Genomic DNA, 27,653 nt, shown 5'->3' on the forward strand with positions numbered 1-27,653 from the left:
GTGGGACACGTTAGACAGCGAATACATTTTCTACATTTGCATAGGGTTAGTAGAAATGGTAGCATGTCGGGGAAGAAGAAAACCAGCATCTAGTTGCGGACCAAATAGATGACTGTTTTATCACAGGAAATTATTTTATCAATAAATCCATTGGTAAACTAACCTCGTGTGTATATAGCCTCCTCACCCGTGGGGACTCTAATGTCCAGAACATAACTGATGTGATTGTTTTAACATTCTGTCGATAGCGTTACGCGGAAATCCATTAGCGAAGCCCAGTTAATCACTTAGTGCAATAATGTATTCCGTTAAATTGTGGGCGTGTAAGTCCTGTTGGATCTCTTGCGGCCTTGATTACCCTGAAAGATTTTATTCTGAGTTTGAAGGTAAATTAGTCCAAAATTCAATCTGTGATTTGTGAACCAATATGTCAATATGGCAGTGGCAGATCAATGCAACCTACTGTTCTGTCCACTCGGGGTTATTATTTGCCTCGTGAATACTTATAGGGAACTGTAAAAAATAATTTACATTTTATTTTTACCACTAACGCTTGGTTATGGCGCAGTGCTTATGGGTACTGTGGGTGCAGCCTATTGGGAATGAAGCCCAGACCTAGTGCCCAGAGCACAACATAAACTGTTGACCACCGTGGTTTCCTCACGACGTTTTTAAAAGAAAAAGCAATCTTTTGCTCAATTTAGGGGGGAATGCACAAAATTATTCACGGGCTGTCCATTCAGGTGATTGGATGAATTGTTGAAAGACTGTTTTGGAGTATTGTCTCATTGTTTGACTTAAACAGCTGATCTGTGCACCTGGCTGCTAGTTTTTGTAGTGGTTAAATTGCACGTGTTGTTCATGGGAAATTCTGCTCTTTCTGTACATATTTAACCTAACCCAGAGTTAGTCGTGAGTCAGTCTTTGAGAGCCCTTTCACCCTGCCAGTTCAGAACAATTGGAGGAAAGGGGCTTTATTCTCATTTAAATAGAGGCTAATAATACAAGACAAGGGTTTGTCAAATTCAACCACTCAAAAATAAAACTGACCCAGGATCAAAATATCTGACCACGCAAAGCAATGTTCCTAATGATTTTGTAATTCTTCCTCAAAACGGTTGTTTTCTCCATCGTAGACTGACTCCTGTGAAAATTGTCAAGACTTTCTGCCCATGCATGTGACTAAAACTTTTATCCCCTGTTAAACTGCTATAAATCTTACTCTGGTAACCCGAGAGGCAAAATCACATAAGAACCCCCAAGAGCAGTACTGATGGGGGCTTAGAGAACAGCTTCTGGCAATGCCTGACATCTTCTGGTGGATGCCTCCAAATAATTGTGAAACATATCAGTAATTTCCTGGTACATAATGATGTGCATCGGTCGCACCAATACATGAATATCTTCAGTTATTGGGACAGTCTGCCATACCAATCAATAAACCATTGGACGATGAGTTATATCAACCTTTTGGTAATTAAGGTCTAATGTGCACCATACCTAGCAATGTTGGCACAACAAAATCGAGCAGTGCTAGTAGTTATGCTGTTCTAAAAGTGAAAGTCCTCTCCTGCGGTTATACTTTCAATATGTAATTCCCACAATATGCCCATTTCCACAAACTGCATGCAGTTCGGTCTTTGGCTTAGGTAAGATACGTACAGTCTGAAACAGTGTTTCAACACTTTCGATTCTACGCATGAATTTAAATGAAACGCTGGCTATGCAACTGGTACCGTTCTTTTAGAAATCACGTCTAAATGTCTTCATTCTTCTTCAAATGCATCTTGCAGGCATTCCTGCTTTGTCAGGAAGGGTGGGTAGGTTTCTTGGGAGATCTGATGCGGAATGAAAATATCTCCAGATTTAGAAAAAAAAGCATAAAATGGGATTATGTGTCCATTAGCGGCAGACCAAGAGGGTGAGAAAGGAGGCTATTGAAGCCCAGTGCCCTTGTGCACTACAGGGTTCTGCTTCAGTCGCCCACCACAAAGTCTCACTTTGAGTGTCCTTTGAAAGTATCTGGTGTGATAATCCTGGCCTCACATCTGGGGTCAAAATCTCTCTGGGATTTCCTTAAATTAGATTATCTACAGCGCAGGGTTGGTTTGTTCTGCACTTGCTCTAGTCTGCATGACTGAAATTGACAAACCTGAGATGCTGTAAGTGACTGCGAGTAGGTGGTGTTCCACCCTCACCCCATTCTTACAGTAGTGCAGAGAAAATAAGAACTTCACCCCAAAGACTCCCCTTAAAACAGAGGTGGGTAGGGAAAGCCATATGTGTTCCTGAATTTCATGTTTCGTCATTATTTAGCCATTTTTGCAATCCAAAATTTTAGATTACTTTCTTTATAAGCTCATGAACGACAGCTGATGATTTTCTTGTACCCCATGTGATATATCTGCCTCTTGTTGAATATGGTAAATGGACTGCATTTTCCAGAAACAACTGTACAAAGCACTTTACAATGAATGGCTCTCATTCACCCATTCACACACACCCACCCACACACCAAAGGCGATCAAGGCAGCCATGCAAGGCGCAAACCAGCTCATTGGAAGCAATGTGGGGTTAGGTGTCTTGCTCAAGGACACTTCGACACACTCAAAAGACCGATGATCGAACCGGCAATCGACAACCGACAACCTTCCAGTTGCCAGACAACCACTCTACCTCCTGCACCCCCATATTAGCTGACTGAGACTAGTAATTTGTTGAAAAAATGGCAAACACACTTTACTTAAGAATACCACACAAATAACTATTTTTGACAATGACGTGTGGGTGAACTGAGACACAACATATAAGTGGACTGTACTGTAGAATCAGAGGAGACGGGACTGAGACATTATGTATGTTTTCAAACAGGGAATTGTAGCATGGTCCGTCCTTTTTTTAATTTGGCACTCAATGTGGGGCTAAACATGTCCAACTCCCATCCTAATTTGGAATATCCAGTGGGCCTGGTACCACAGCCACCTTCATGTGCGAACCCCACAGCCGATTCGGGAGAGTAGAAATTTGCAGCTCTCCTACAAAACATGCGATGTCACCAGCCTGATTTTTTCAATGCAGCTAAGCTTGCAAAGAGTCAGTGGAAGACCTTTCATGTGTGGCTTTAACACGCAGTCCATGAGTTGCCTGATTGACCAGCAGGGGTTGCTGGAGACAAATGAAATGCAGACCCCTAACGGACTGGACCCTCCCAAACCCTTGGCGATGCAATCGCCAATTGCGCGTCGTCCTGTGGAGCTACCTGCCACAGTCAGCATACATGAACCATCTTCTCAAGATCCAGCATTTATTTCCCAGCCAAATGGCACCACCCACTGGTCAGTTGTTTTGTTTAATATAAAGGTTGTAAAGTGCGGCAGGGTGGTGCAGTGAATAACGCTGTCGCATCCCAGCGAGAAGGTACAGAGTTCGAATCCCAATCGAGGGCCTTTCTGTTGTGGAGTTTCCACGGTCTCCTTGTGTCCGTGTAGGTTTCCTCCGGGTACTCCGGCTTCCTCCCAAAGACACACAGGAGGGCACTCCAGGATAAGGACTTCATGAAGTACTTACTCCAATGTTGGTATCGTGAGTTAGATGCAAATAAAACCGAAAATACACAATATAATCTGGGTGTCAGAGGGATGCATAATTTGCTTACATATCCTAGCCAAATCTCCCGCCACAGCCCAGCCCAGCCCCCACCTCTGGGTAATATAGACAAAGTACTGAGGAACTGGATTTATTTTTAATCTTGGCTTTAACTAGCTTTGCTTATTTTATTTTTTATTTTTATTTCTCTTCAGTTTTACCATTTTAATCACGTATGCTTTTATTTCAATATTTTTTTCTTCAGTATTTTATTTTTTGTCATTCTATGCTTACTGTTCTATCTCATCTTGTCATTCTATGCTTACACGTTTTAACATGTTTTATGGTTTGGAAAGCACTTTGAGCTGAATTGGGGGGGGGGTGTGGAACAGTGTGTACACTTAAGGGATCATTTTTAGTAATCATATTTTAGTGTGTATCTATTCATTCTTCAAAACTTAGGTACAATTGTTTTGCCCTGACATAACAATAATATGCCTTTGCTAGTAAGCTAGCAAACTAGCAAGCACTACAGCTAGTTGCTAGCTGTGTCAATTCTGTTATCTAGTTTATACAGATACTGCACTTGTTGTCATGGTTCTGTGTTCCTGTCTGTGTTTTCCTTGTTGGGCCGCCAGATGGCAGTACTTCTGTTTTGTGTCCTGCTCCACTTGTTTAATTGCATTATTGGTTTCAATTGTTCAATTATTGGTTTTTGGTTGTCTCGTTTTCCCTTCCCTCTCTGTGGCCTGATTGTTCATGGTGCCCTCCTGTGTTTCGTCAGTGTGTTCTGTTTAAGTTTCCTTCTTCCTTGACTCAGGTGCTGGATCCTTGGTTGTGTCTGGTTGTGTGTTTGTTCATGCCTCTGATCGTGTTTCTGCTCCATGTGTTCCTGCCCATGTTCTGGTTCCCACGTACCTTTGGATTTTCTGGATTTTCTTGGTTTCCTGTGTTTTTTTGAAGTTTGTCTTTGTGTTTTGAGAGTTGCCCTGCGAGGGCTTTTGTTCCTTGTTTTGGTTCCTGTTTTTGTAAGTAAAGTCTTTGTTTCTATTCACCATTTGGAGTTTTGTGTTTTTTCCCCTTCTGCGTTTGGGTCCTAACCCCCCGCACCCAGACACTTGTAGCTGAAAGGGGAGAAGGAAATTGACATTTGGTTGTAATTAATCCTTTATTAAGAACACCACAGTCAGGAACAGTCAGCATAAATGAGCTATAGATATGAACGATGCGCTTTGCCATTATTTGAGAAACAATTTAGCATTTTCCCCATTTCCCCACCGTGGGTTGTCATTTTCTAAATTTGGAAATGTGCGGAGTCACTTTCAAGAAAATAACATTACGAACTTAGGCCCTACTATCTGCTTCATACACATCTTCTAAACACCATTAAAACAGACACTGCTGCTCTTGTGGCTCGCTAACTGCCTTAATGTTAGTTAAGGAGCAAGATAAGACATTTGACGTTAGTTATGCAGTAGGATATCATTTAAAATGGCATTTTTAAAAACAACAGTTAACAATATTAAAACCTTATTACATTAAACAACTAAAAAAACTACATTTAAAAACTTAGTAAACTTTTTTAAGTCTTTAAATAAATTGCCATTGAAATATAAGTTACACCTTTACCCTTATTAATAAGCTTCTTAGATTATCACTTAGATGCTCGTTAAGAAACAGCTTTTCATGCTTTCCTTTAATAATGAATACATGCAATCCAATGTGCATCACCACCTTTGTCTTTATCCAGTCACAAAATGCATTTCACAACCTGCTCTTAATATTACATTCAACAAGGAAGTCTTTTTGTCAGGTCTGCCTCAAGGACAGTAATCTGAAGTATTTTCCCCTTAGAATTTGCCAAAACCAATAATTTCACAGCTGTTCTTTAAAAAATTTCTTCCAGGGTAGCATGATTTATGTATTTCAACATCCCCCAATATTCAAACTAAAGTCACGCCCTTGGTCTGCCAAGTTTTGGTCATATTTCTAAGAGTTTTGATATATATTTTCATCCTCAGAGTATTCGTTTTCAGTAGGCTCCCTGTAATTCACATAGTCAGCTTCACTTCCAGAGTCTTCATCCCCTATCTCCTCTTCATAATCATTTCCGGTGAGTGTTTCTACATTCTCATAGTCTTGCTCATCCTCTTCCTCACTGGCCTTTCCTCTGGCAAAGTAGGCATTCATTGTACCTGAAGCAAAATGTGCGTTAGACTCTGTATAATGTAGACCAGTTAGTTACTCATACTCAATGCAATCAATGAGATGGGCTGGAATCACAGATCACACACAAATTAGTTTGATTCCTTATTGCTACTTTCAAGATGCAAAGTGATACAATCTATGTTCAAGTAAGCATTACAAGATGTTAATGATAATGGGAATGTGATTGAACAGTTATATAAATTATTTTATATTAAGCTATTTATATGAAAAGAGCTTTCATTTCTACATGGTGAAACAAAAATGTTTAAATGATACCCTTTAATAAGAAGCTGAGAATCTTTAAGCATATGCAAATTTGATCACAAATATAAAAATGTAGGTTAGATGTACGTGTTGCTCTGTAATGAGGTACTGACGTGCATTGCTCGCTGTCTTCGCAACTTGGGTGCGTCCTGAGCTGTGTCTTCTCTTCCAGAACAGCAGGAAGAGGACGAGTGGCACCAGTACCAGCAGCAGTCCTCCTGACGCTCCTAACACGATTGGCAGGATCAGGGAAGCTGAGGAAGAGGAGAACCCATGTGAATCACGGGGTTGTTCTTGAGGATCATATCCTGTTAGAATTCCCATAGGACGGCACTCATTTGTACCACGTCTATGTTTTAGCATTTAGCGCTCATTTCAGGGGTTTTATTATCGAAATCCAGAAGGGCACTGCAAAGAACATCCCCAGTGTTAAACAGCAAATCGATCAAAAAATCTATTACAACAGAGTATGCTAAAGATACCAGTAGTGCACATATTGTCCCAGTTGGACAATATAGATCAAATAATTTTTTGTAATTGCATGGATAGGCTCTCACTCAATTATGTTCATTTAAATATACAGGAAAACGACACATTGACACCTTTGGCCCCTTACCTGTGACGGTGAGAGGCAGCAGCGGGCTGGCAGGAGAGCTGAATTTGTGTCCAGACACTGTGGTCTCATAAACACAGCTGTAGTTCCCCTGGTGGGAAAGCTCTGCAGCAGAAAATATGAAGGAGGCAGAATGACTGACAGCAGCCTGAGCCTCAGTCAGATTGGACCCTGTGAAGCTGAGGTGGAAGGAGCCTCCTGGGTACTGTGGCACAGTGGAGCAGGTGATGGTGAAGCTGTGGCCCTCGATCACCTCTGACCCCTGGGGGCCCCTGGTCACCTCCCCTGTTGGAGAGCTGAGGACGATGGCAGGTTGCTGTAGGACCACTGGAAAAGAATAGGAATTCTGAAATAACTGCATCAACACGGACATGTGTGTGCAAACTTACACACCTGAATTAATTATGATCACTTTGAATGCATATCTGTGTGTGTGCTCATATGTGTGAGTGTGTGTGTTTGTGCTGTGGCGTCACTAGTGTTGGTGACACCCGGTGCGGTCGACCATTGGTGTCACCTGATGTTGTCGACGGGGTGGTGGGGGGGTGGGGAGGGGGGGGTGGCGGCGGGGCGGGGTGGGGGGGGGATGGGGTTGCTGTTGGATGTTGTCGACCAGGGGGAGGGCGGGGTGCTGGCGGGTGTGGGCGCAAGGAATTGTGTGTTATGCATACATACGACAAAGCGCTTCTCATCACATTAATACCTCAAATTTAATCAAACGGCAGTAAGCTGCATCAGAGAAATTCGCTGTTCAACCTGTCGCAACACAAAACACTGCACAAAAAATTGAATGCAAGTCAATTCGGTCTCACCCCCCTCTGATGGTGTCACCCGGTGCGGTCCGCATCCCCCACACCCCACTAGTGACGCCTCTGGGTGTGTGTGCGTGTTTGTGTATGGCGGGGGGCATTTGTGCATGTTCGTGCATTTATTCAAAGATCTATGATCAAGTAATGAAAATAATACACCCCTTGTCACAGAATATTTTTTAAATCTCAATTTTACATACACAACTGACTCATATAATTCAAAGTAGCTTATTAAGAACAATTGGTATTTATTGTCATCTGATCCAGCTTGGTCTGTTGAGTTTGAATATCTGCTGCTTGTTGTTTTTAAAAGAGGAAGAAGCAGACTTCGGCACCATGCAGACCTCTTACCACAAGCAGGGAAGTATGAGAGCTGGTTTGTTTAGAAACCAACGGTTTGAAAAAAAGGGCTGAATTTTACTTCATGGTCTGTGGTTTTTAAAGTGAACATCTTTGTCAGCACATTGTCAGGAGAAGTTTTGGGGACCTCAAAACAGAGCTTTGTTCGAGGCTCCAAAATGGATAAATCTGCTACTGAACTTGCAATTTTTGAACAACGTGAGGCCTTTTGGATAGTTATGTTACAAACATTAACGCCATGATGAATTACTTTTACATGGCATGCTTTATTTATTTTTAATTGGATTACTCAAAGTGGCTAATTAGGCCATTAGACAGATGGGCTAACTTTTAATTTCTTATAGTTATTTATGATATATGATAACTGTAATGTGATGGTCAATGTTTTCATGAATTTTACGTTTGAATTGATGTTCTTTACATTGTATATAACACTGTGAATTCTTTCCACTTCTCTACACTTAAATAATGGTGAATTCTTATGTAAAGGTTGTGTTGATGTCATTGGCTGATCACCAAGCATGGGACTAATTATGGGAAGTCTTTATTAGAGGATCTTTTACCATTTATGTTAAGACTGATGAGGGACAGAGACGTTTAAATCATAAGTCACTGACACAGTCGGTGCAAACCTTTGTTCTTGCACTTTGCACAAAAATTCAAATTTTACCATGAAAGTGTCATGGTTCCTTATTCCGTTTGCTGTGCAGCGTCGTGGGTTGTGCTAATCGATGCCGTTTCGTGCTAATAGGCTACTCACTATCCCTGTCGGGGAAACTGAGTGCTGTTTCAGGTAACTGAGTGTGGTAATCTTCAGGACCTCCTGAGGGCGCTCCGTGATTGCTTTTGACTACGACCGATTGTTTGCACCTGATTGAGAGAGCTTATATATGCCCATGTGAGATCTGTTCTTCGCTTTAGTGTCTACTTATGTACACGAAAGCCGGTACAGTGAAAAGCTCTCAGAGAAACTGTGGTAAGGAAAGGTATAAGATTTTTGAAGTTAGCTTTTGTTTTGACTAGTAGTAAGAGACATTTATTTGTGTTGGGATATTCTCCCTGAGGATTTGAGTCTTCTTTTCGTTATCCCCCTCATTAAGTCTCTTTCAGAGACCTAGTGGTTATTCCACTTTGGTGGGTAAACTTTAAGAAACCCCTTTTGAATTCACTGTATTTGCATGTGGTCGTTACCACTTCCCCACCCTCACAGAAAGATTCACTCCCATTTTTTGGTAATTTCTTTCTTTTGTAAAAAGAAAAGAAAAGGGGGGGGGGTCTTCAGGGAACAATAAAAAAAATTCCAGCTCAAAGTTACAGTAGCTTCAGGTTAATTATGTCTTTCTCTGCAGTTACAAAATCAAGAGTCTGAATTTAGCTGAGAAGCATGCCATTGGACTGAATCTGAAAATGGATTGTAAATTTAATTGTAATGTCTTTGGAAAATGGAAATAGACCTTAGCACCAGGTAAAGTGCATCAACAGATGTACAGTGCACACTTACGGTTAATATCCCTCAGACAACAATAGAATCACTAGAAACAGCTTCCAGGAAACAGCGATTAGGCCTAGCATTTTTAATTTGGGGAAGTTAGCAAGAAGGTCTTTATCATTCTTCGAACAGGAAACAGACACTTCAAGTGCTCTTTGTTCATTCGGCAGGTTTATCTTCTTGTTTTCAATCCATCAGCATAGCTGCAGGCATTGGCCAGATGGCTACACAACTTCAACAGCTGATGCAGGCAGACAACACGCACTCAGCCAACCAGAGGAGTGGCTAATGGACGATGAGGCGGGGAATGCCTTAAGCCCCTCCCTCCCAGGAATTTACTTTGCAGGACTCTCGGCCACAGGTGGCACTGACACGGTCGGTATTTAATTCCACAGCCTCACTGCAGAAAGCTGGAGCCGGAGCTTTGGCTGAACGTGACCCTGGGACACCTCAAGACCCCATCTCTTGTGTGAGTTCATACATATTTTTTAAAATTTTTAAATATTGGTTTATTCTTGGAACAACATAGGTGAAATCCTTTTTAGAATTGCTCTGATAGGCTCTGACTACACAACCTGGACAAAATATATAGACACCTGACATCCAACATCTCATCCAAAATTATGGGCATTAACATGGAGTTGGTCCACCCTTTGCTGCAACAACAACCTCCACTCTTCCATGAAGGATTTAAATGTTGGAGCATTGATGCAGGGATTTGCTTCCATTCAGTCAGAAGAGCATTAGTGAGAGCAAGCACTGATTAGGTGTTCATGCCTGGCTTGTAGTCAGCTTTTGAATTGATCCAATTGGATGGGGTTGAGATCAGGGCTTTGTGCAGGGCAATCGATTTCTTCCACACCATCCTTGACAAAACCATTTCTATATAGACCTCGCTGTGTGCCCAGGGCCATTGTCATACCGAAACAGGAAAGGGCCTTTCCCAAACTTTTGGGGAAGGACAGAATCGTCGAGAATGTCATTGTATGCTGTAGAATTAAGATTTGCCTTCACTGGAACTATTGAAACCATGAAAAAACAGCCCCAGACAAAGGGGTGTCCAGATCCTTTTGGTCATGTAGTGTAAGTTAATTTAAATACCAGGAAGATGACACCTTGCCACAGTTGGCTCCTTACCTGTGACGGTGAGAGGCAGCAGCGGGCTGGCAGGAGAGCTGAATTTGCGTCCAGACACTGTGGTCTCATAAACACAGCTGTAGTTCCCCTGGTGGGAAAGCTCTGCAGCAGAAAATATGAAGGAGGCAGAATGACTGACAGCAGCCTGAGCCTCAGTCAGATTGGACCCTGTGAAGCTGAGGTGGAAGGAGCCTCCTGGGTACTGTGGCACAGTGGAGCAGGTGATGGTGAAGCTGTGGCCCTCGATCACCTCTGACCCCTGGGGGCCCCCGGTCATCTCCCCTGTAGGAGAGCTGAGGACGATGGCAGGTTGCTGTAGGACCACTGGAAAAGAATAGGAATTTCGAGAGAAATGCATCAACACGGACATGTGTGTGCAAACTTACACACCTGAATTAATTATGATCGCTTTGAATGCATATCTGTGTGTGTGCTCATATGTGTGAGTGTGTGTGTGTGGGTTTGTGCTGTGGTGTCACTAGGGTTGGTGACACCCGGTGTGGTCGGCCGTTGGTGTCACTCGATGTTGTCGACGGGGGTGGGGGGGGGTGAGGGGGGTGGGGGGGGGGGTGCTGTTGGATTTTGTCGACCAGGGGGAGGTGGGGTGCTGACAGGTGTGGGCGCAAGGAATTGTGTGTTATGCATACATAAGACAAAGCGCTTCTCATCACATTAATACCTCACATTTAATCAAACGGCAGTAAGCTGCATCAGAGAAATTAGCTGTTCAACCCGTCGCAACACAAAACACTGCACAAAAAATTGAATGCAAGTCAATTCGGTCTCACCCCCCTCTGATGGTGTCACCCGGTGCGGTCTGCACCCCCCACACCCCCCTAGTGACGCCTCTGGGTGTGTGTGCGTGTTTGTGTATGGCGGGGGGCATTTTTGCATGTTCGTACATTTATTCAAAGATCTATGATCAAGTAATGAAAATAAAACACCCCTTGTCACAGAATATTTTTAGAATCTCAATTTTACATACACAACTGACTCATATAATTCAAAGTAGCTTATTAAGAACAATTGGTATTTATCGTCATTTGATCCAGCTTGGTCTGTTGAGTTTGAATATCTGCTGCTTGTTGTTTTTAAAAGAGGAAGAAGCAGACTTCGGCACCATGCAAACCTCTTACCACAAGCAGGGAAGTATGAGAGCTGGTTTTTTTTTAGAAACTAACGGTTTGTAAAAAAAGTGCTGCATTTTACTTTATGGTCTGTGGTTTTTAAAGTGAATATCTTTGTCAGCACATTGTCAGGAGAAGTTTTGGGGACCCCAAAACAGAGCTATGTTTGAGGCTCCAAAATGGATAAATCTGCTGCCGAACTTGTCTTGCAATTTTTAAACAACGTGAGGCCTTTTGGATAGTTATGTTACAAACATTAACGCCATGATGAATTACTTTTAAATGGCATGCTTTATTCATTTTTAATTGGATTACTCAAAGTGGCTAATTAGGCCATTAGACAGATGGGCTTACTTTTAATTTCTTATAGTTATTTATGATGTATGATAACTGTAATGTGATGGTCAATGTTTTCATGAATTTTACGTTTGAATTGATGTTCTTTACATTGTATATATTTAGAAACACTGTGAATTCTTTCCACTTCTCTACACTTAAATAATGGTGAATTCTTATGTAAAGGTTGTGTTGATGTCATTGGCTGATCACCAAGCATTGGACTAATTATGGGAAGTCTTTATTAGAGGATCTTTTACCATTTATGTTAAGACTGATGAGGGACAGAGACGTTTAAATCATAAGTCACTGACACAGTCGGTGCAAACCTTTGTTCTTGCACTTTGCACAAAAATTCAAATTTTACCATGAAAGTGTCATGGTTCCTTATTCCGTTTGCTGTGCAGCGTCGTGGGTTATGCTAATCGATGCCGTTCCGTGCTAATCAGCTACTCACTATCCTTGTTGAGGAAACTGAGTGCTGTTTCAGGTAACTGAGTGTGGTGATCTTCAGGACCGCCTGAGGGCGCTCCGTGATTCCTTTTGATTACGACCGATTGTTTGCACCTGATTGAGAGAGCTTATATATGCTCGTGTGAGATCTGTTCTTCACTTTAGTGTCTACTTACGTACACGAAAGCCGGTACAGAGAAAAGCTCTCTTAGAGAAACTGTGGTAAGAAAAGGGTATAAGATTTTTGAAGTTAGCTTTTGTTTTGACTAATAGTAAGACACCTGTCCTACTAGTCACCTAGCTTTAATTCTTTGTTTTCCTTAAATGCCTTTTTCCTTCCTCATTTACGAGGCACCCTTTTCTTTGGTTTTTCTTCAGACCTCACTGCAGTCTTCCTAAAGTTCACTCACTCCTTACGCCGTAGTTTCATTCTCTTGCCGAGACATTTATTTGTGTTGGGATATTCTCCCTCAGGAGTTGAGTCTTCTTTTCGTTATCCCCCTCATTAAGTCTCTTTCAGAGACCTAGTGGTTATTCCACTTTGGTGGGTAAACTTTAAGAAACCCCTTTTGAATTCACTGTTTTTGCATGTGGTCGTTACCACTTCCCCACCCTCACAGAAAGATTCACTCCCTTTATATTGTAATTTCTTTCTTTTGTGAAAAGAAAAGGGTGGGGGTCTTCAGGGAACAATAAAAAAAATTCCAGCTCAAAGTTACAGTAGCTTCAGGTTAATTATGTCTTTCTCTGCAGTTACAAAATAAGAGTTTGAATTGAGCTGAGAAGCATGCCATTGGACTGAATCTGAAAATGGATTGTAAATTTAATTGTAATGTCTTTGGAAAATGGAAATAGACCTTAGCACCAGGTAAAGGGCATCAACAGATGTACAGTGCACACTTACGGTTAATATCCCTCAAACAACAACAGAACCACTAGAAACAGCTTCCAGGAAACAACGATTAGGCCTAGCATTTTTAATTTGGGGAAGTTAGCAAGAAGGTCTTTATCATTCTTCGAACAGGAAACAGACACTTCAAGTGCTCTTTGTTCATTCGGAAGGTTTATCTTCTTGTTTTCAATCCATCAGCATAGCTGCAGTCATTGGCCAGATGGCTACACAACTTCAACAGCTGATGCAGGCAGACAACACGCACTCAGCCAACCAGGAGTGGCTAATGGACAATGAGGCGGGGAATGCCTTAAGCCCCTCCCTCCCAGGAATTTACTTTGCAGGACTCTCGGCCACAGGTGGCACTGACACGGTCGGTATTTAATTCCACAGCCTCACTGCAGAAAGCTGGAGCCGGAGCTTTGGCTGAACGTGACCCTGGGACACCTCAAGACCCCATCTCTTGTGTGAGTTCATACATATTTTTTAAAATTTTTAAATATTGGTTTATTCTTGGAACAACATAGGTGAAATCCTTTTTAGAATTGCTCTGATAGGCTCTGACTACACAACCTGGACAAAATATATAGACACCTGACATCCAACATCTCATCCAAAATTATGGGCATTAACATGGAGTTGGTCCACCCTTTGCTGCAACAACAACCTCCACTCTTCCATGAAGGATTTAAATGTTGGAGCATTGATGCAGGGATTTGTTTCCATTCAGTCAGAAGAGCATTAGTGAGAGCAAGCACTGATTAGGTGTTCATGCCTGGCTTGTAGTCAGCTTTCGAATTGATCCAATTGGATGGGGTTGAGATCAGGGCTTTGTGCAGGGCAGTCGATTTCTTCCACACCATCCTTGACAAAACCATTTCTATATAGACCTCGCTGTGTGCCCAGGGCCATTGTCATACCGAAACAGGAAAGGGCCTTTCCCACTTTTGGGGAAGGACAGAATCGTCGAGAATGTCATTGTATGCTGTAGAATTAAGATTTGCCTTCACTGGAACTACTGAAACCGTGAAAAAACAGCCCCAGACTAAGGGGTGTCCAGATCCTTTTTGTCATGGAGTGTAAGTTCATTTAAATACACAGGAAGATGACACCTTGCCACTGTTGGCTCCTTACCTGTGACGGTGAGAGGCAGCAGGGGGCTGGCAGGAGAGCTGAATTTGCGTCCAGACACTGTGGTCTCATAAACACAGCTGTAGTTCACCTGGTGGGAAAGCTCTGCAGCAGAAAATATGAAGGCGGCAGAATGACTGACAGCAGCCTGAGCCTCAGTCACACTGGACCCTGTGAAGCTGAGGTAGAAGGAGCCTCCTGGGTACTGTGGCACAGTGGAGCAGGTGATGGTGAAGCTGTGGCCCTCGATCACCTCTGGCCCCTGGGGGCCCCCGGTCACCTCCCCTGTAGGAGAGCTGAGGACGATGGTAGGTTGCTGTAGGACCACTGGAAAAGAATAGGAATTCCGAGAGAAATGCATCAACACGAAAATGTGTGTGCAACCCTACAATTATGATCGCTTCAAGTGATTGTGTTTTCTTTTATTTGTTCTGTCTTCCATTAGGTCTTCCTATACAATAAACACATAGGTAGAGATATTTCCTTTCCTTCCTGTTTGTGCTGAATTAACACTGGACAACAACAATTAACAATTAATTACTGAACATGTAAAAGACATCACTCACCGACGCTGATGGCAATGGAGTTACTGTGGGAAGAGCGGAGGGTCTGGTTGCCCTGGACTGCGTACAGGCAGGTGTAGCTGCCCTGGTGGGAGGAGTCCACGTTGTTCACGCCCATTTCCACGCTGGTCCCTCTAGACTCTGATTTGCGGGCCAGGGGACTCCCAGCGCCCCCTCTGTGTAAGCGAAACTCAACAGGAGCGCAGAGGTCAGCCGGGGCGACGCAGCGAAAACGAACCTCCTCTCCAGGCGAGAGTGCTGAATGAGGAGAGCTTAGGGACAGGGTGGGCTGGGACATGCCACCTAGTGTATCAAAAAAAGATTAAATAGCATTTTAAAATCCTCAAGTAGCTACTTCACTGGCACAAGCAACTATGCAAAGAATGTTTATACGGCACGGACTCCATATCGTTTCTAACAATTACATTACTGAGAGATAAAGGGCAAGTATATTTGGTACTGTATGTGTATATTTACTAAGTTTGCAATACCGCCACTGGACCCCTGAAAATCTACTTACATTTCAGGCCTAAAATGATTAAAGCTGCCTCCACATTGAATTGGTATCAAACGAAATGAATAAATACCTAAAAACCTGGAAACTGTTACCCTTAACTTTTACCCTTATCTTTTATCTGAATGTACATTTCCCACGCAGTGTGCAAAATGTTTACTGTTACCACTTCAAAGGTTAGTTTACTAGTGATGTCACACATTTGTCTTAGTCTTCCAGATTGACTGTAGAACATGTGTTTCCCTCACCAGAGCAGACAGAACCTAGATCCTCCCCGTGATTACAGTTGTGTTCTCCAAACCCTCTGTGTGAGCACTGTGAGAGTGAAGATTCATTGCCTGAACAGCCAACATCGTCCATCCAAATTTCTCCAGTCCCCTGGCCAAACTGGGCTTTACTTGGAGCAGACAGAGCTGTACCACAGCCCAGCTCTCTGCACACCACTGCAGCATCATTCATATCCCAGTCATCATCACACACGGTTCCCCACTGGTTTTTGTGATAGACCTCCACTCTTCCAGAGCACCTGCATTGCTCACCGACCAGTCTGATCAGGGGACCTAATAGCGGAGAAGAAAATATTGGTCATGACTCAGTTTGTCTCCTCGGTTTTAATTATCGCATCAAAGATTTGAACGAAAAGCAATTCAGTCCATTTTAATATGTAATGTTAATTTCCAATACATTGCATAAAATTAGCATTTCTTCCTTTTTATTTCATTCAAAAACCAGACCCTTGATACACAGTGGCTTTTGATATATTCAGTCCAATTAACTCAATTGTAATGTAGTGGCATGCATCTGGTACGTGTCTGTGTGTGTGTTTGTGATGTGCACTTTGACTGATGAGTTCATGGAGTGCTTTAAAAAAATTGATTCATGTCAACGTATCAGTCAGTCATGAATTTTGAGTTAATCCAGTTGACTGGAAAAACATGCAGTCAATATGTAAATTTCATATACAGTCCTTTATTTATTCAGATTTATTTAGTGAGTAATTAGTGATAGATGTATTTTGAAGCAAACATTCCTTAGGGTGCCATTCTATCTCTCAAATATACTTTACAGATTCTGTTCAGCAAAAGGGTAATCTGAACCTCAGTAATTCTTTTTTTTTAAAATGAAGCTGTCCTTGATTGCTATTCAGAGAAAAACACTTATAGTTCCTGTGACATTTCTTTGAGTGCCATCTCGTTAAATTTATCAGATATTTAACAATGGTACTTACCTGACAAATTTGTAAATTGCAAAGGAAATATACTGGCATGGATTCAATTACCATTTATCCTTACCTTTGAGTCTGAATTAAATGCAGGTGAAAGATTTCTTCATAAAAACAGTTCAGCAAGTTCAGCAATGACCAAAATCAATTGACCAAACAGTAAAGAAACAAACACTTGCATTCATTTTTAAGCCAAAGTTAAGGATGCATTTTGATTGAATACAAGCCACAGTATATATCAGGTAGTAAACCCACAATATATTGAAATATCAAAGGAAGATGCAAAAAATGTATCAACTATTATGGTACAAGGGCAATGTAATAACTAAACTGTACAATCTGGATCAAAAAAGTTCCTAAAAGATACCACCCCAGTGATAAAACAATGCTTTTCACTGGGGTGGTACTCGAGAGGTAAGCCCATGGCTTTAATCATTCTTATACCTTTTTTGCTAGTTAAAGGTGCTTATTAGTACCCAAATAAAGCACCATTATACCTTTTACGGTACACTTGGGAAATTTGTTCCTTAAAAAACAAACATATACCTCTACTGTACCTTTATTCCTGAGAGTTTAAAATATTATTATTGGGAATTAATAAACTTGATGTCAGCACTATTAATTGGTCTGAATTTAGTGATGTCATCCTCCAAATGAGTATTCCAGTCTAAGACATAGTAAGTCCCTCACCAGAGCAGACAGCACCTGCATCCTCCCCGTGACTACAGTCGTGTTCTCCAAACCCTCTGTGTGAGCACTGTGAGAGTGAAGATTCACTGCCTGAACAGCCAACATCGTCCATCCAAATTTTTCCAGTCCCCTGGCCAAACTTGGTTGCACCTGGAGCAGACAGAGCTGTACCACAGCCCAGCTCTCTGCACACCACTGCAGCATCATTCATACCCCAGGCATCATCACACACGGTTCCCCACTGTTGTTCGTGATAGACCTCCACTCTTCCAGAGCACCTGCCATTCCCACTGACCAGTCTGATCTGAACTCCATCTAAAAGTCACAGAGAGGAACAGAGCAACTGACTGCCAATAATCAGGAAGATTGGACATCTTCAGGCGAGATCTAATTAATAACAACATGAGGCTGCAACTTTAAATTCTTTATAAGTAAAGAGACTCCACTTACCTGCAGGCAAACTGACATGCAGAAGTTGACCTGTTGGAATGAAACAAGGAAAAATTGCAGCAATATATATATATATATATATATATAGATAATTGTTTCATTATTTTTTTTACATGTATTCTGATCTCTTCAATTGAATAATAATGCAACAAGCCTTTTCTTTTCTTATATACTTATATTTTGGTGAGTGTAGGAGCCTAAATGCAGTAAATGATCTCACCAATTAGCACAGAATAATTTAAGTTTGTATGTAAAACTACAGTAATTTATATGATTGGTTGATTCAGAAAATATTTTGATTTAGTATTTACAGTATTTACGTGTTGATGTATTTACACAGTTCATATTTACAATGATGCAATAAGTTAATTTGATTTATTGTGCTTAAAATGTGTGTGGATAATTTAAAATGCATAAAAGCTCATTTACAATTACTTTTGCAACATTTGGAGATGGGATATTGAGACCGTTGCATCCAAGTAGGTATTCGCATATTTAATTGTTTTCTGGCGCGTCTTGCATGAAAAAAGATTTTGGGGCAGTAATTTCCGGTTAGTCAAATCCAAGGAGAGAGTGGAGCCACACGGTCTTTTGACCTCTCTCTCTGTTTTTCTCTCTCATTTTGATAATTCTCTCTCGTGAATTTAATTGGAATGGACAATCGATCTGTATATATGAAGAATCATTTTTTGACAGTTTGTTTTATTAAACATTTTGATTTTTTTTACGGCGTGGTCCTGTGGATTTATCGTTGTGGATTTAAACAAGGGGAATTGAGAGCGTCAACCTAAGGCTTCACTGAATGGAAACCTACAGTGAGAATAAATATTCTTCAATATAATTAGGTATTATTGTGTTATTGGCCTCCTGTTATTTTTTAAAAAATGTGATTAGAATCTCAACCAATTCATCTCAACCAAGTACAGTTTTTGCCAATTCCACAGAAAAGCATTGGCCTGGTTTTTATTTGCTCTGGATCTGAACCTTCCTTCTGTGATAAAAAGATATTAGCAGTTGATCTGGTCAACCCTATCTGCTAGGTTTTAATAGTCTATCTATATCCTTATATGTTGCTATGGTGTGTTGCTGTGGGATGATTAATTTTCTATTTATGACACACTGGCACTTAAAAGGTTCCTCTTTTCTTGAAATGTGCAAATTGATCTGTTCGCTCATGAAAACGAAATTCACACACTTGTAGTGCATTCTCACAATAGCCATTTTCAGTCATTGCATTTTTAATGAATGTTAAACCTGATAAACATAGATAAAGCAGACAATAACATCATGCACATAATACATTTGCAGACTGGTTAAAACAAGAACTTAATCAAAAACTCATTCCAGAATATGTAAAATGTCATTTAATGTACATCTTAACCCTCCTGTTATGTTGCGGGTCAAATTGACCCTTTTTAAAGTTTGAAAATCTAGGAAAAATACTTAAAATTATTTTTTCAGTATGAAACTTCTTCTACTGGCCTTAATTAGTGTAATCAACATTTTAAATGAAAATGGTTCATTTCATGTATTTGCAAACCCCCCCTGTATGGGGATTGACCCGGGAACATTTTTGCTGTACCTAAAAAATGAACAGAACAGGAGGGTTAAAAAATAACGAATAAAACTCAGACATGTGACGGAGTGGGGGTTTTGGGAGACCAACTGCAACCGAACAGGGGTTCTTTAAGCTATTCACCAGAGGTAGAATAACCACAAAGTCAAGAGACAAAAGGACAGGGGGGAAAAAACTAAAAGAAACATACTCCTCAGGGAGAGTATCCCAAAGAAAAGCTCTAAGCAACCCACGTACTGGGTAACAAACAAAAGCTTAAGGGGTAAGAGTATAACAAAAACAACGGTCTGAAAAAATTGGAGAACATGAGAACTTCAAGAAGCCCTCACACAGAGGACTGTCAAAAGAATCACTAGCGAGAGTAGTAGAAATCAGCAAGGACAGTAGTGCTAACTTGTAGCCCACAATCCACTAATCTCTAAATTCAGTTCCGCAGTAACTCTTCACGTAAAACAAAGGACGCAGAAGAGGAACTGATCTAGTACTGAACAAAACTAAACCACTTACCAACAGACAAAGTTACCCGCTTTCGTGTAATGCAAGTGACACTGAAGCAAGGCTTGTCAGCTTGCTAAGGGTTTAAATAGAGAGCCAACAGGTGCAACTAGTTAAAGGGGATTTGCACGCGTATCATTCAATCTCATAAAAAACACGTTTTCAACGTACAAAAATGCCAAGTTACTCACACATACAAGACATACACCGTCAATAACTCATTCATTCAGACTGCCAAAATCCAGGCCTGCCATTAAAAGTATTGATATCAAAATGACGCCAAGTTACGGTACTACAAACAATATAGGCTATCTTGCCTCACCGAAATTTAATAACATGTATTCCAAAGCATTGCTACCCAATATTTCCTCAATTCTTTCAAACCACTTGGCCCTGTGTGTATATAAGCGTGTAGTACATGGACAGGCCAAACATATGTGTGGATGGCTTTCTCACAGTCAAGATTGATTGAATAGGCATCTATATGTCCAATTTGTATTGGTATGTATGTATTTTGGTGCCCAGCCTTTCTGTTGCGTGAATGATTGTATGTTTCTCGGTATAAATGTCTGTTCGTAAATGTGAATGTACCATGCTGCGAGGGAAATGTCCCCATGGGGATAAAGAAGTTCTCTATGTATGTATGTACAATATGTATTTTACATGTATTTATTGTACGTTGCAAATATACAATCACTTGTACATTTACTCAAATTCAGTTCAGAAGCAAGTATAAACATATGTTTTCTGGAGAAATGTGCTTTCTGTAGTGACTGACCAGAAGTTTTCTACATGAATTTCAATGTGTTCCATGAGGCAATACGAAATATTTGACACTTTGATCTGACACAAAGTTTGCATGACATTGTAATATGGTAAGATGGATTCAGTGAAATTTGCCTGGGCCGACTTCATGGAATGAGGTCCAACAACACACTGACAGTGCCTAATATCAGGATCTACAAATATCAGTTTACATGTGCAGAGCAGGCTGAGTAGAAGTACTGAAAACTGCAGCTTGATGCTGTAATTCTTCTGTGCCATATGAGATATTTATTTTGCTGAAAATAGCTAAATCCTCATTTTGTGCAGTGTTTAAGGATTCTGCTAACTTTAGAACATTATTGAAGACCAATGATAAATTACATGTAAATTAAACATAAATGTACTTGAGTGTTAACGTGGCTAATGCCTGTTGTGCATACGGTATTTCCCAGAAGTAAAGTTCTCACACATTGTCGGAAAGGAACTCACCAAATGCCATGAGAACAATTCCCAGCATCCTGGCCTTTACGGTATCTCCCAAAGGAACGTCACAATATAAACTGAATCAATGCACAAAGGAGCACAAAAAAATGTAGCATAAGAGAGCACTGTCTATTAAAAGAAAAAGAACAGGGGAGAGTTGCATATACTTGTTCTCTTGATGTATTTTTAGGTAATAGTTTATTTCCGCAATTGCTTTTGAGTGAAGGAGGTGGGGGAGTGAGTGACAGATCACAATGTAAAGGAAGAGGAAACCACACTCCCCATGAGAACCCAACTCATGAGAGGTTTTAGGGGCATATGTTTTAGCTACAGTAAATACATTTATATTAACTAAAGAGAGAGCAATGTAAATGTATGCTAAAGGCTAAAATGATTGCTTTTGTACATACAAATGACTCATCTTTAAAAAAAAAAATGTCTGGCAGTGTAACTCACCGTTTGTTAGGTAATTCATTATTTAGATGATGGATTTTTCATTACTGATGATGCCCTTGTAGATTACATTGATTGTTGGTAAGGTGTCACCTTTAAGTAGAATTATGAGGATACAAAATATTACATGAGTATGCTGTGCTATATCTGCGCATTCACATTATATAGTCGACCTACTCAAATGAGAACTAGAGAGTGAATGCTCAATTCTGAATTCCGAATTTGTTTATCAGATTCTAATTTTTCAGACTAACTGTTCATTTTCATTTATGTAAGCAACCCATTATGAAATGAACCTGTGGCTTGGTGAGAGACGTAAAACTAACTTTGCCGATGTACCTCCAGATGGGCAGGAGATGCTCATCAGTACCATTCCTGTCTTTGATCCATTCCCATTTGAGTGGCGCACATGAGTCATATGCAAGTCGCATGGCTACATGCAGTATCCGATTTATTTCACATGCACAAACTGGAACTGTTCACACTGTTCCATAACCATCCAAACCGTGTCACATATGAGGGAAAATATCAGAATTGCAGTCTGAATGTAGCCTGTGACTGCTGTAAAAATCTGAGGATATTCTGTAGCCTTTGGACTCAACGTGTTGCTGTAAGGGAGGGCAGTCCTGTTGTAGGGCAGTTCACAGAAGTCTGCCTCTTATCAGACCATCAAAGTAAAACAGACCGTTTATTGTGCTGACAGGGAGTCAGAAATTGTGATGAAGAGACGATGCTCATTTGCAAAACAGCCGATTGGATCAGCATTGTGAACTTTAGGTTCTCCATAATACAATGTGACCATGTTTTGTATTATTGGAAAACTGATGTCATGGCGAACAAGTTGGTGTCTTTGGTGGTGGACTGCTGACTAAAGAACTTGATGCCTATGGGTCAGCACCCAGCTAGATGCAGAGGTTAACCCAGTGTTAAATGCTTACAGAGGTGGTGCAAGCAGGATGATTGATCTATACTGTTTTGCCATGATTGTGTCTTTATTCGATGATTTTGTCTTTTGCATTAATCATTTTGTATATAAGGGGAAACCTGCAGTTTGGTGCACAAGTCTTTGCACAGCTACATCACTTTGCGGACGCGAGTGAAGACGCCTACGGAACAACAAGCTACCTACTGCTGCGCAATGCAATCGGGGAAGCTCAATCCACCCTGATGATGGCAAAGGCAAGGGTCGCACCCTTGAAGACTCCAACCATACCAAGAATGGAACTGACTGGGGCCACAGTTGCAATCAAAATGGACAAGCTTCTGAAGAAAGAGCTTGAACTGGAACTTAATGACTCAATCTTTTGGACGGATAGCACGACTGTGCTAAAGTACTCGAGAAGTGAAAGCACAAGATTCAAGACTTTCGTTGCCAATAGAACTTCAACAGTCCTGGAGCACTCTCAGACTTCACAGTGGAGGTACGTCAATACCACTCTGAATCCCGCTGATCGTGTCTCAAGAGGACAGATTGTCGAAGCATTCTGGAAAAATGAAAGCTGGCTTTCAGGACCAGGTTTCTTGCTCCGCCCACAAGACCAGTGGCCCAAGAATCCAGATCCTGGAATGCTGGACATCGATGACCCAGAGGTCAAAAAGCGTTCTGTCGGCTGGTTTCTGAAATTGAAAGATTTGCTCGGGGAACTGAAAGCAAAGAGAAAGGAACTAAGCACATTAAACAGAGAAAGCAAAGACGAGACAAAACAGGAAACAGAAAACAAAATGAACCAATTCAAGAAAGCTTTCAAAGGAACATACCTACCCTGTGAATATCTGACTAAAGCAGAAACAGAAATCGTGAAATACTATCAAAAACAAAGATTCGAAGAAGACTTGGCAATGCTAAAGGAGCATCAAAGGGTGAAGAAAACTAGCTCACTCCGTAAGTTGAATCCGGTACTTCAAGACGGAGTCATGAAAGTCGGAGGAAGGTTGAGCCGAGCAGCAATGCCAGATGATTCAAAGCAGCAAGCCATCTTGCCAAAGGATTCACACGTCACAAAACCCGTGCTGAGACATATTCATGAAGTTACAGCTCACGCTGGAAGGAATCACATGTTGGCCCAACTGCGTCAAATATTCTGGATCCCTGGAGCGAACGGGGCCATCAGAAAGTTCTTGTCCAAGTGCATGACCTGTAAACGACTACACGGAACTGCTGGCAAGCAACTCATGGCAGATCTACCAAAATGCAGGGTCCTGCCTGACGATCCTCCATTCACAAGAGTCGACGTCGACTACTTCGGCCCATTCCTAGTGAAGCGAGGAAGACTGCAAGTAAAGAGATACGGTGTCATCTTTACGTGTCTCGCCATACGAGCCGTACATCTAGAGGTCGCCTCTTCGCTTGACACCGATGCGTGCCTCAACGCAATTAGAAGGTTTCTTGCCCGAAGAGGACAAGTCAAAGACATGTACTCAGATAATGGAACCAACTTCACGTCGGCTGACAGTGAGTTGAAGAAATCAATCAAAGAATGGAACACCAGCAAGATCGCAAAGGACTTGCAACAGAAGGGTGTGCAATGGCACTTCAATCCTCCCGCAGGTTCTTACCACGGAGGAAGCTGGGAGCGGCTGATCCGTTCAGTGAGAAAAATCCTGAACGTCACAGTGAAGGAACAACTTTTGGATGAAGAAGGTCTCCAGACCTTGCTATGCGAAGCTGAGGCTGTCATAAATGGCAGGCCCATCACCAAGGCATCGACAGACCCCAATGATTTAGAGGCCTTAACGCCCAACCACCTGTTGTTACTCAAGGTCAAGCCCGGGCTACCACCAGGAGTATTCAACAAGGATGACCAGTACGCCAAGCGCAGGTGGAGGCAAGTCCAGTACCTTGCAGACGTCTTTTGGAAGCGTTGGTGCAAAGAATCTTAAAAAATAACGAATAAAACTCAGACATGTGACGGAGTGGGGGTTTTGGGAGACCAACCGCGACCGAACAGGGGTTCTTTAAGCTATTCACCAGAGGTAGAATAACCACAAAGTCAAGAGACAAAAGGACAGGGGGGAAAAAACGAAGAAAAATACTCCTCAGGGAGAGTATCCCAAAGAAAAGCTCTAAACAACCCACGTACTGGGTAACAAACAAAAGCTTAAGGAGTAAGAGTATAACAAAAACAACGGTCTGAAAAAATTGGAGAACATGAGAACTTCAAGAAGCCCTCACACAGAGGACTGTCAAAAGAATCACTAGCGAGAGTGGTATAAATCAGCAGGGACAGTAGTGCTAACTTGTAGCCCACAATCCACTAACCTCTAAGTTCAGTTCCACAGTAACTCTTCACGTAAAACAAAGGACGCAAAAGAGGAACTGATCTAGAACTGAACAAAACTAAACCACTTACCAAACAGACCAAGTTACCAGCTTCCGTGTAACGCAAGTGACACTGAAGCAAAGCTTGTCAGCTTGCTAAGGGTTTAAATAGAGAGCCAACAGGTGCAACTAGTTAAAGGGGATTTGCACACGTATAATTCAATCAAGGAAAAGAAGAAAACTAAATGGCCGTAATAACTGAAGAAAAGGCGCAGAAGGGAAAAGAAATGGTGGTATCAGCCAAAACCATGACAAGACAGTTTTAAAACTCAAAGACAGTTTTCTCATTTTTAGTCTCATTTTTAGTTTAATTTCAGTACATGAAAATGTTTTTTTTTCACAGTTAACTTTTTGTTTTCGTTTCAGTTCACGATAACCAGTAGTGAGGATTCAGTGAAATTTGCTTGGGCCGACTTCATGGAATGAGGTCCGACAACACACTAACAGTGCCTAATATCAGGATCTACAAATATCAGTTTACATGTGCAGAGCAGGCTGAGTAGAAGTACTGAAAACTGCAGCTTGATGCTGTAATTCTTCTGTGCCATATGAGATATTTATTTATTTTGCTGAAAATAGCAAAATCCTCATTTTGTGCAGTGTTTAAGGATTCTGCTAACTTTAGAACATTATTGAAGACCAATGATAAATTACATGTAAATTAAACATAAATGTACTTGTGTGTTAAAGCGGCTAATGCCTGTTGTGCATACAGTATTTCCCAGAAGTAAAGTTCTCACACATTGTAAGAAACTCACTGTGGTGGGGTGGGCGTGGTTTGAGCGTCGGCTGCAGAGAGAGAGAGAGTGAGAGGAGGGGCTCTCGGATCCATCGTCACAACTGTCAGGTGGAGGTAATCAGCGCCGATAATTATCAATTGTTTAATTGCGCTGATTGCCTCTGATTGTTTTCAACAGTGAGCCTGGGGTTTTTAAAAGCGGAGACCGGGAGTCTTCGGAAGCGGACGCCGGAGAGAAGGACGAAGTGTTAAAAGAAACAAAAGAAAAACCCTGTGTTACGTTGTTTCCAAGAAAAAGCCGTGGGCTTTAATAAAGAGCACGGAAGTGCTAAAAACTAAAACGGTTGTCTCACGTGAGTGTGTTAGAAGGCAGGAGGGGTGGCACTCACTGCCACACTCACCAAATGCCATGAGAACAATTCCCAGCATCCTGGCCTTTACGGTATCTCCCAAAGGAACGTCACAATATAAATTGAACCAATACACAAAGGAGCACAAAAAATGAAGCATAAGAGAGCACTGTCTTTTAAAAGAAAAAGAACAGGGGAGAGTTGCATATGCTTGTTCTCTTGATGTATTTTTAGGTAATAGTTTTACTTCCGCAATTGCTTTTGAGTGAAGGAGGTCGGGGAGTGAGTGACAGATCACAATGTAAAGGAAGAGGAAGCCACACTCCCCGTGAGAACCAAACTCATGAGAGGTTTTAGGGGCATATGTTTTAGCTACAGTAAATGCACTTATGTTAACTAAAGAGAGAGCAATGTAAATGTATGCTAAAAGGCTAAAATGGTTGCTTTTGTACATACAAATGCCTCATCTTTAAAAAAAAAAATTCTGGCAGTGTAACTCACTGTTTGTTGGGTAATTCATTACTTAGATGATGGATTTCTCATTACTGATGATGCCCTTGTAGATTACATTGATTGTTAGTAAGGTGTCACCTTTAAGTAGAATTATGAGGATACAAAATATTACATGAGTTTGCTGTGCTATATCTGCGCATTCACATTATATAGTTGACCTACTCAAATGAGAACTGGAGAGTGAACGCTCAATTCTGAATTCCGAATTTGTTTATCAGATTCTAATTTTTCAGACTGACTGTTCATTTTCATTTATGTAAGCAACCCATTATGAAATGAACCTGTGGCTTGGTGAGAGACGTAAAACTAACTTTGCCGATGTACCTCCAGATGGGCAGGAGATGCTCATCAGTACCATTCCTGTCTTTGATCCATTCCCATTTGAGTGGCGCACATGAGTCATATGCAAGTCGCATGGCTACATGCAGTATCCGATTTATTTCACATGCACAAACTTTTTTTGCTGTTCACACTGTTCCATAACCATCCAAACCGTGTCACATGAGGGAAAATATCAGAATTGCAGTCTGAATGTAGCCTGTGACTGCTGTAAAAATCGGAGGATATTCTGTAGCCTTTGGACTCAACGTGTTGCTGTAAGGGAGGGTAGTCCTGTTGTAGGGCAGTTCACAGAAGTCTGCCTCGTATCAGACCCTCAAAGTAAAACAGACCGTTTATTGTGCTGACAGGGAGTCAGAAATTGGGATGAAGAGACGATGCTCATTTGCAAAACAGCCGATTGGATCAGCATTGTGAACTTTAGATTCTCCATAATACAATGTGACCATGTTTTGTATTATTAAAACTGATGTCACGGCGAACAAGTTGGTGTCTTTGGTGGTGGGCTGCTGACTAAAGAGCTTGATGCCTATGGGTCAGCACCCAGCTAGATGCAGAGGTTAACCCAGTGTGAAATGCTTACAGAGGTGGTGCAAGCAGGATCATTGATCTATACTGTTTTGCCATGATTGTGTCTTTATTCGATGATTTTGTCTTTTGCATTAATCATTTTGTATATAAGGGGAAACATGCATTAGTTTGGGGAGACTCATCAACATGGTCTCCTGCACGTATTTACGCCATTTATGCCTATAGCCATTTCACCACTCATGTGTTG

At 41.4% G+C, this 27,653-nt stretch overlaps 1 protein-coding gene across 1 annotated transcript in view; it reads right to left on the reverse strand.

Moving 5' to 3' along the window:
• Positions 1–4,725: 4,725 nt before the first annotated feature.
• The window catches only part of LOC135244078 (deleted in malignant brain tumors 1 protein), a 70,411-nt gene continuing 47,483 nt past the window's right edge, over positions 4,726–27,653 (reverse strand). The window contains exons 17-25 of the mRNA XM_064316276.1: positions 17,844–17,873; positions 17,394–17,708; positions 15,730–16,041; positions 14,971–15,270; positions 14,408–14,731; positions 10,466–10,789; positions 6,674–6,997; positions 6,171–6,311; positions 4,726–5,780 (exon numbers count right to left, since the gene is read on the reverse strand). Of these exons, the coding sequence (XP_064172346.1) occupies positions 5,575–5,780; positions 6,171–6,311; positions 6,674–6,997; positions 10,466–10,789; positions 14,408–14,731; positions 14,971–15,270; positions 15,730–16,041; positions 17,394–17,708; positions 17,844–17,873 (2,276 nt within the window). The 3' untranslated portion in view covers positions 4,726–5,574. The remainder of the gene's footprint in view (positions 5,781–6,170; positions 6,312–6,673; positions 6,998–10,465; positions 10,790–14,407; positions 14,732–14,970; positions 15,271–15,729; positions 16,042–17,393; positions 17,709–17,843; positions 17,874–27,653) is intronic.

This window comes from Anguilla rostrata, chromosome 17 (genome assembly GCF_018555375.3).
Source record: "Anguilla rostrata isolate EN2019 chromosome 17, ASM1855537v3, whole genome shotgun sequence".
Lineage (NCBI taxonomy): Eukaryota > Metazoa > Chordata > Actinopteri > Anguilliformes > Anguillidae > Anguilla > Anguilla rostrata.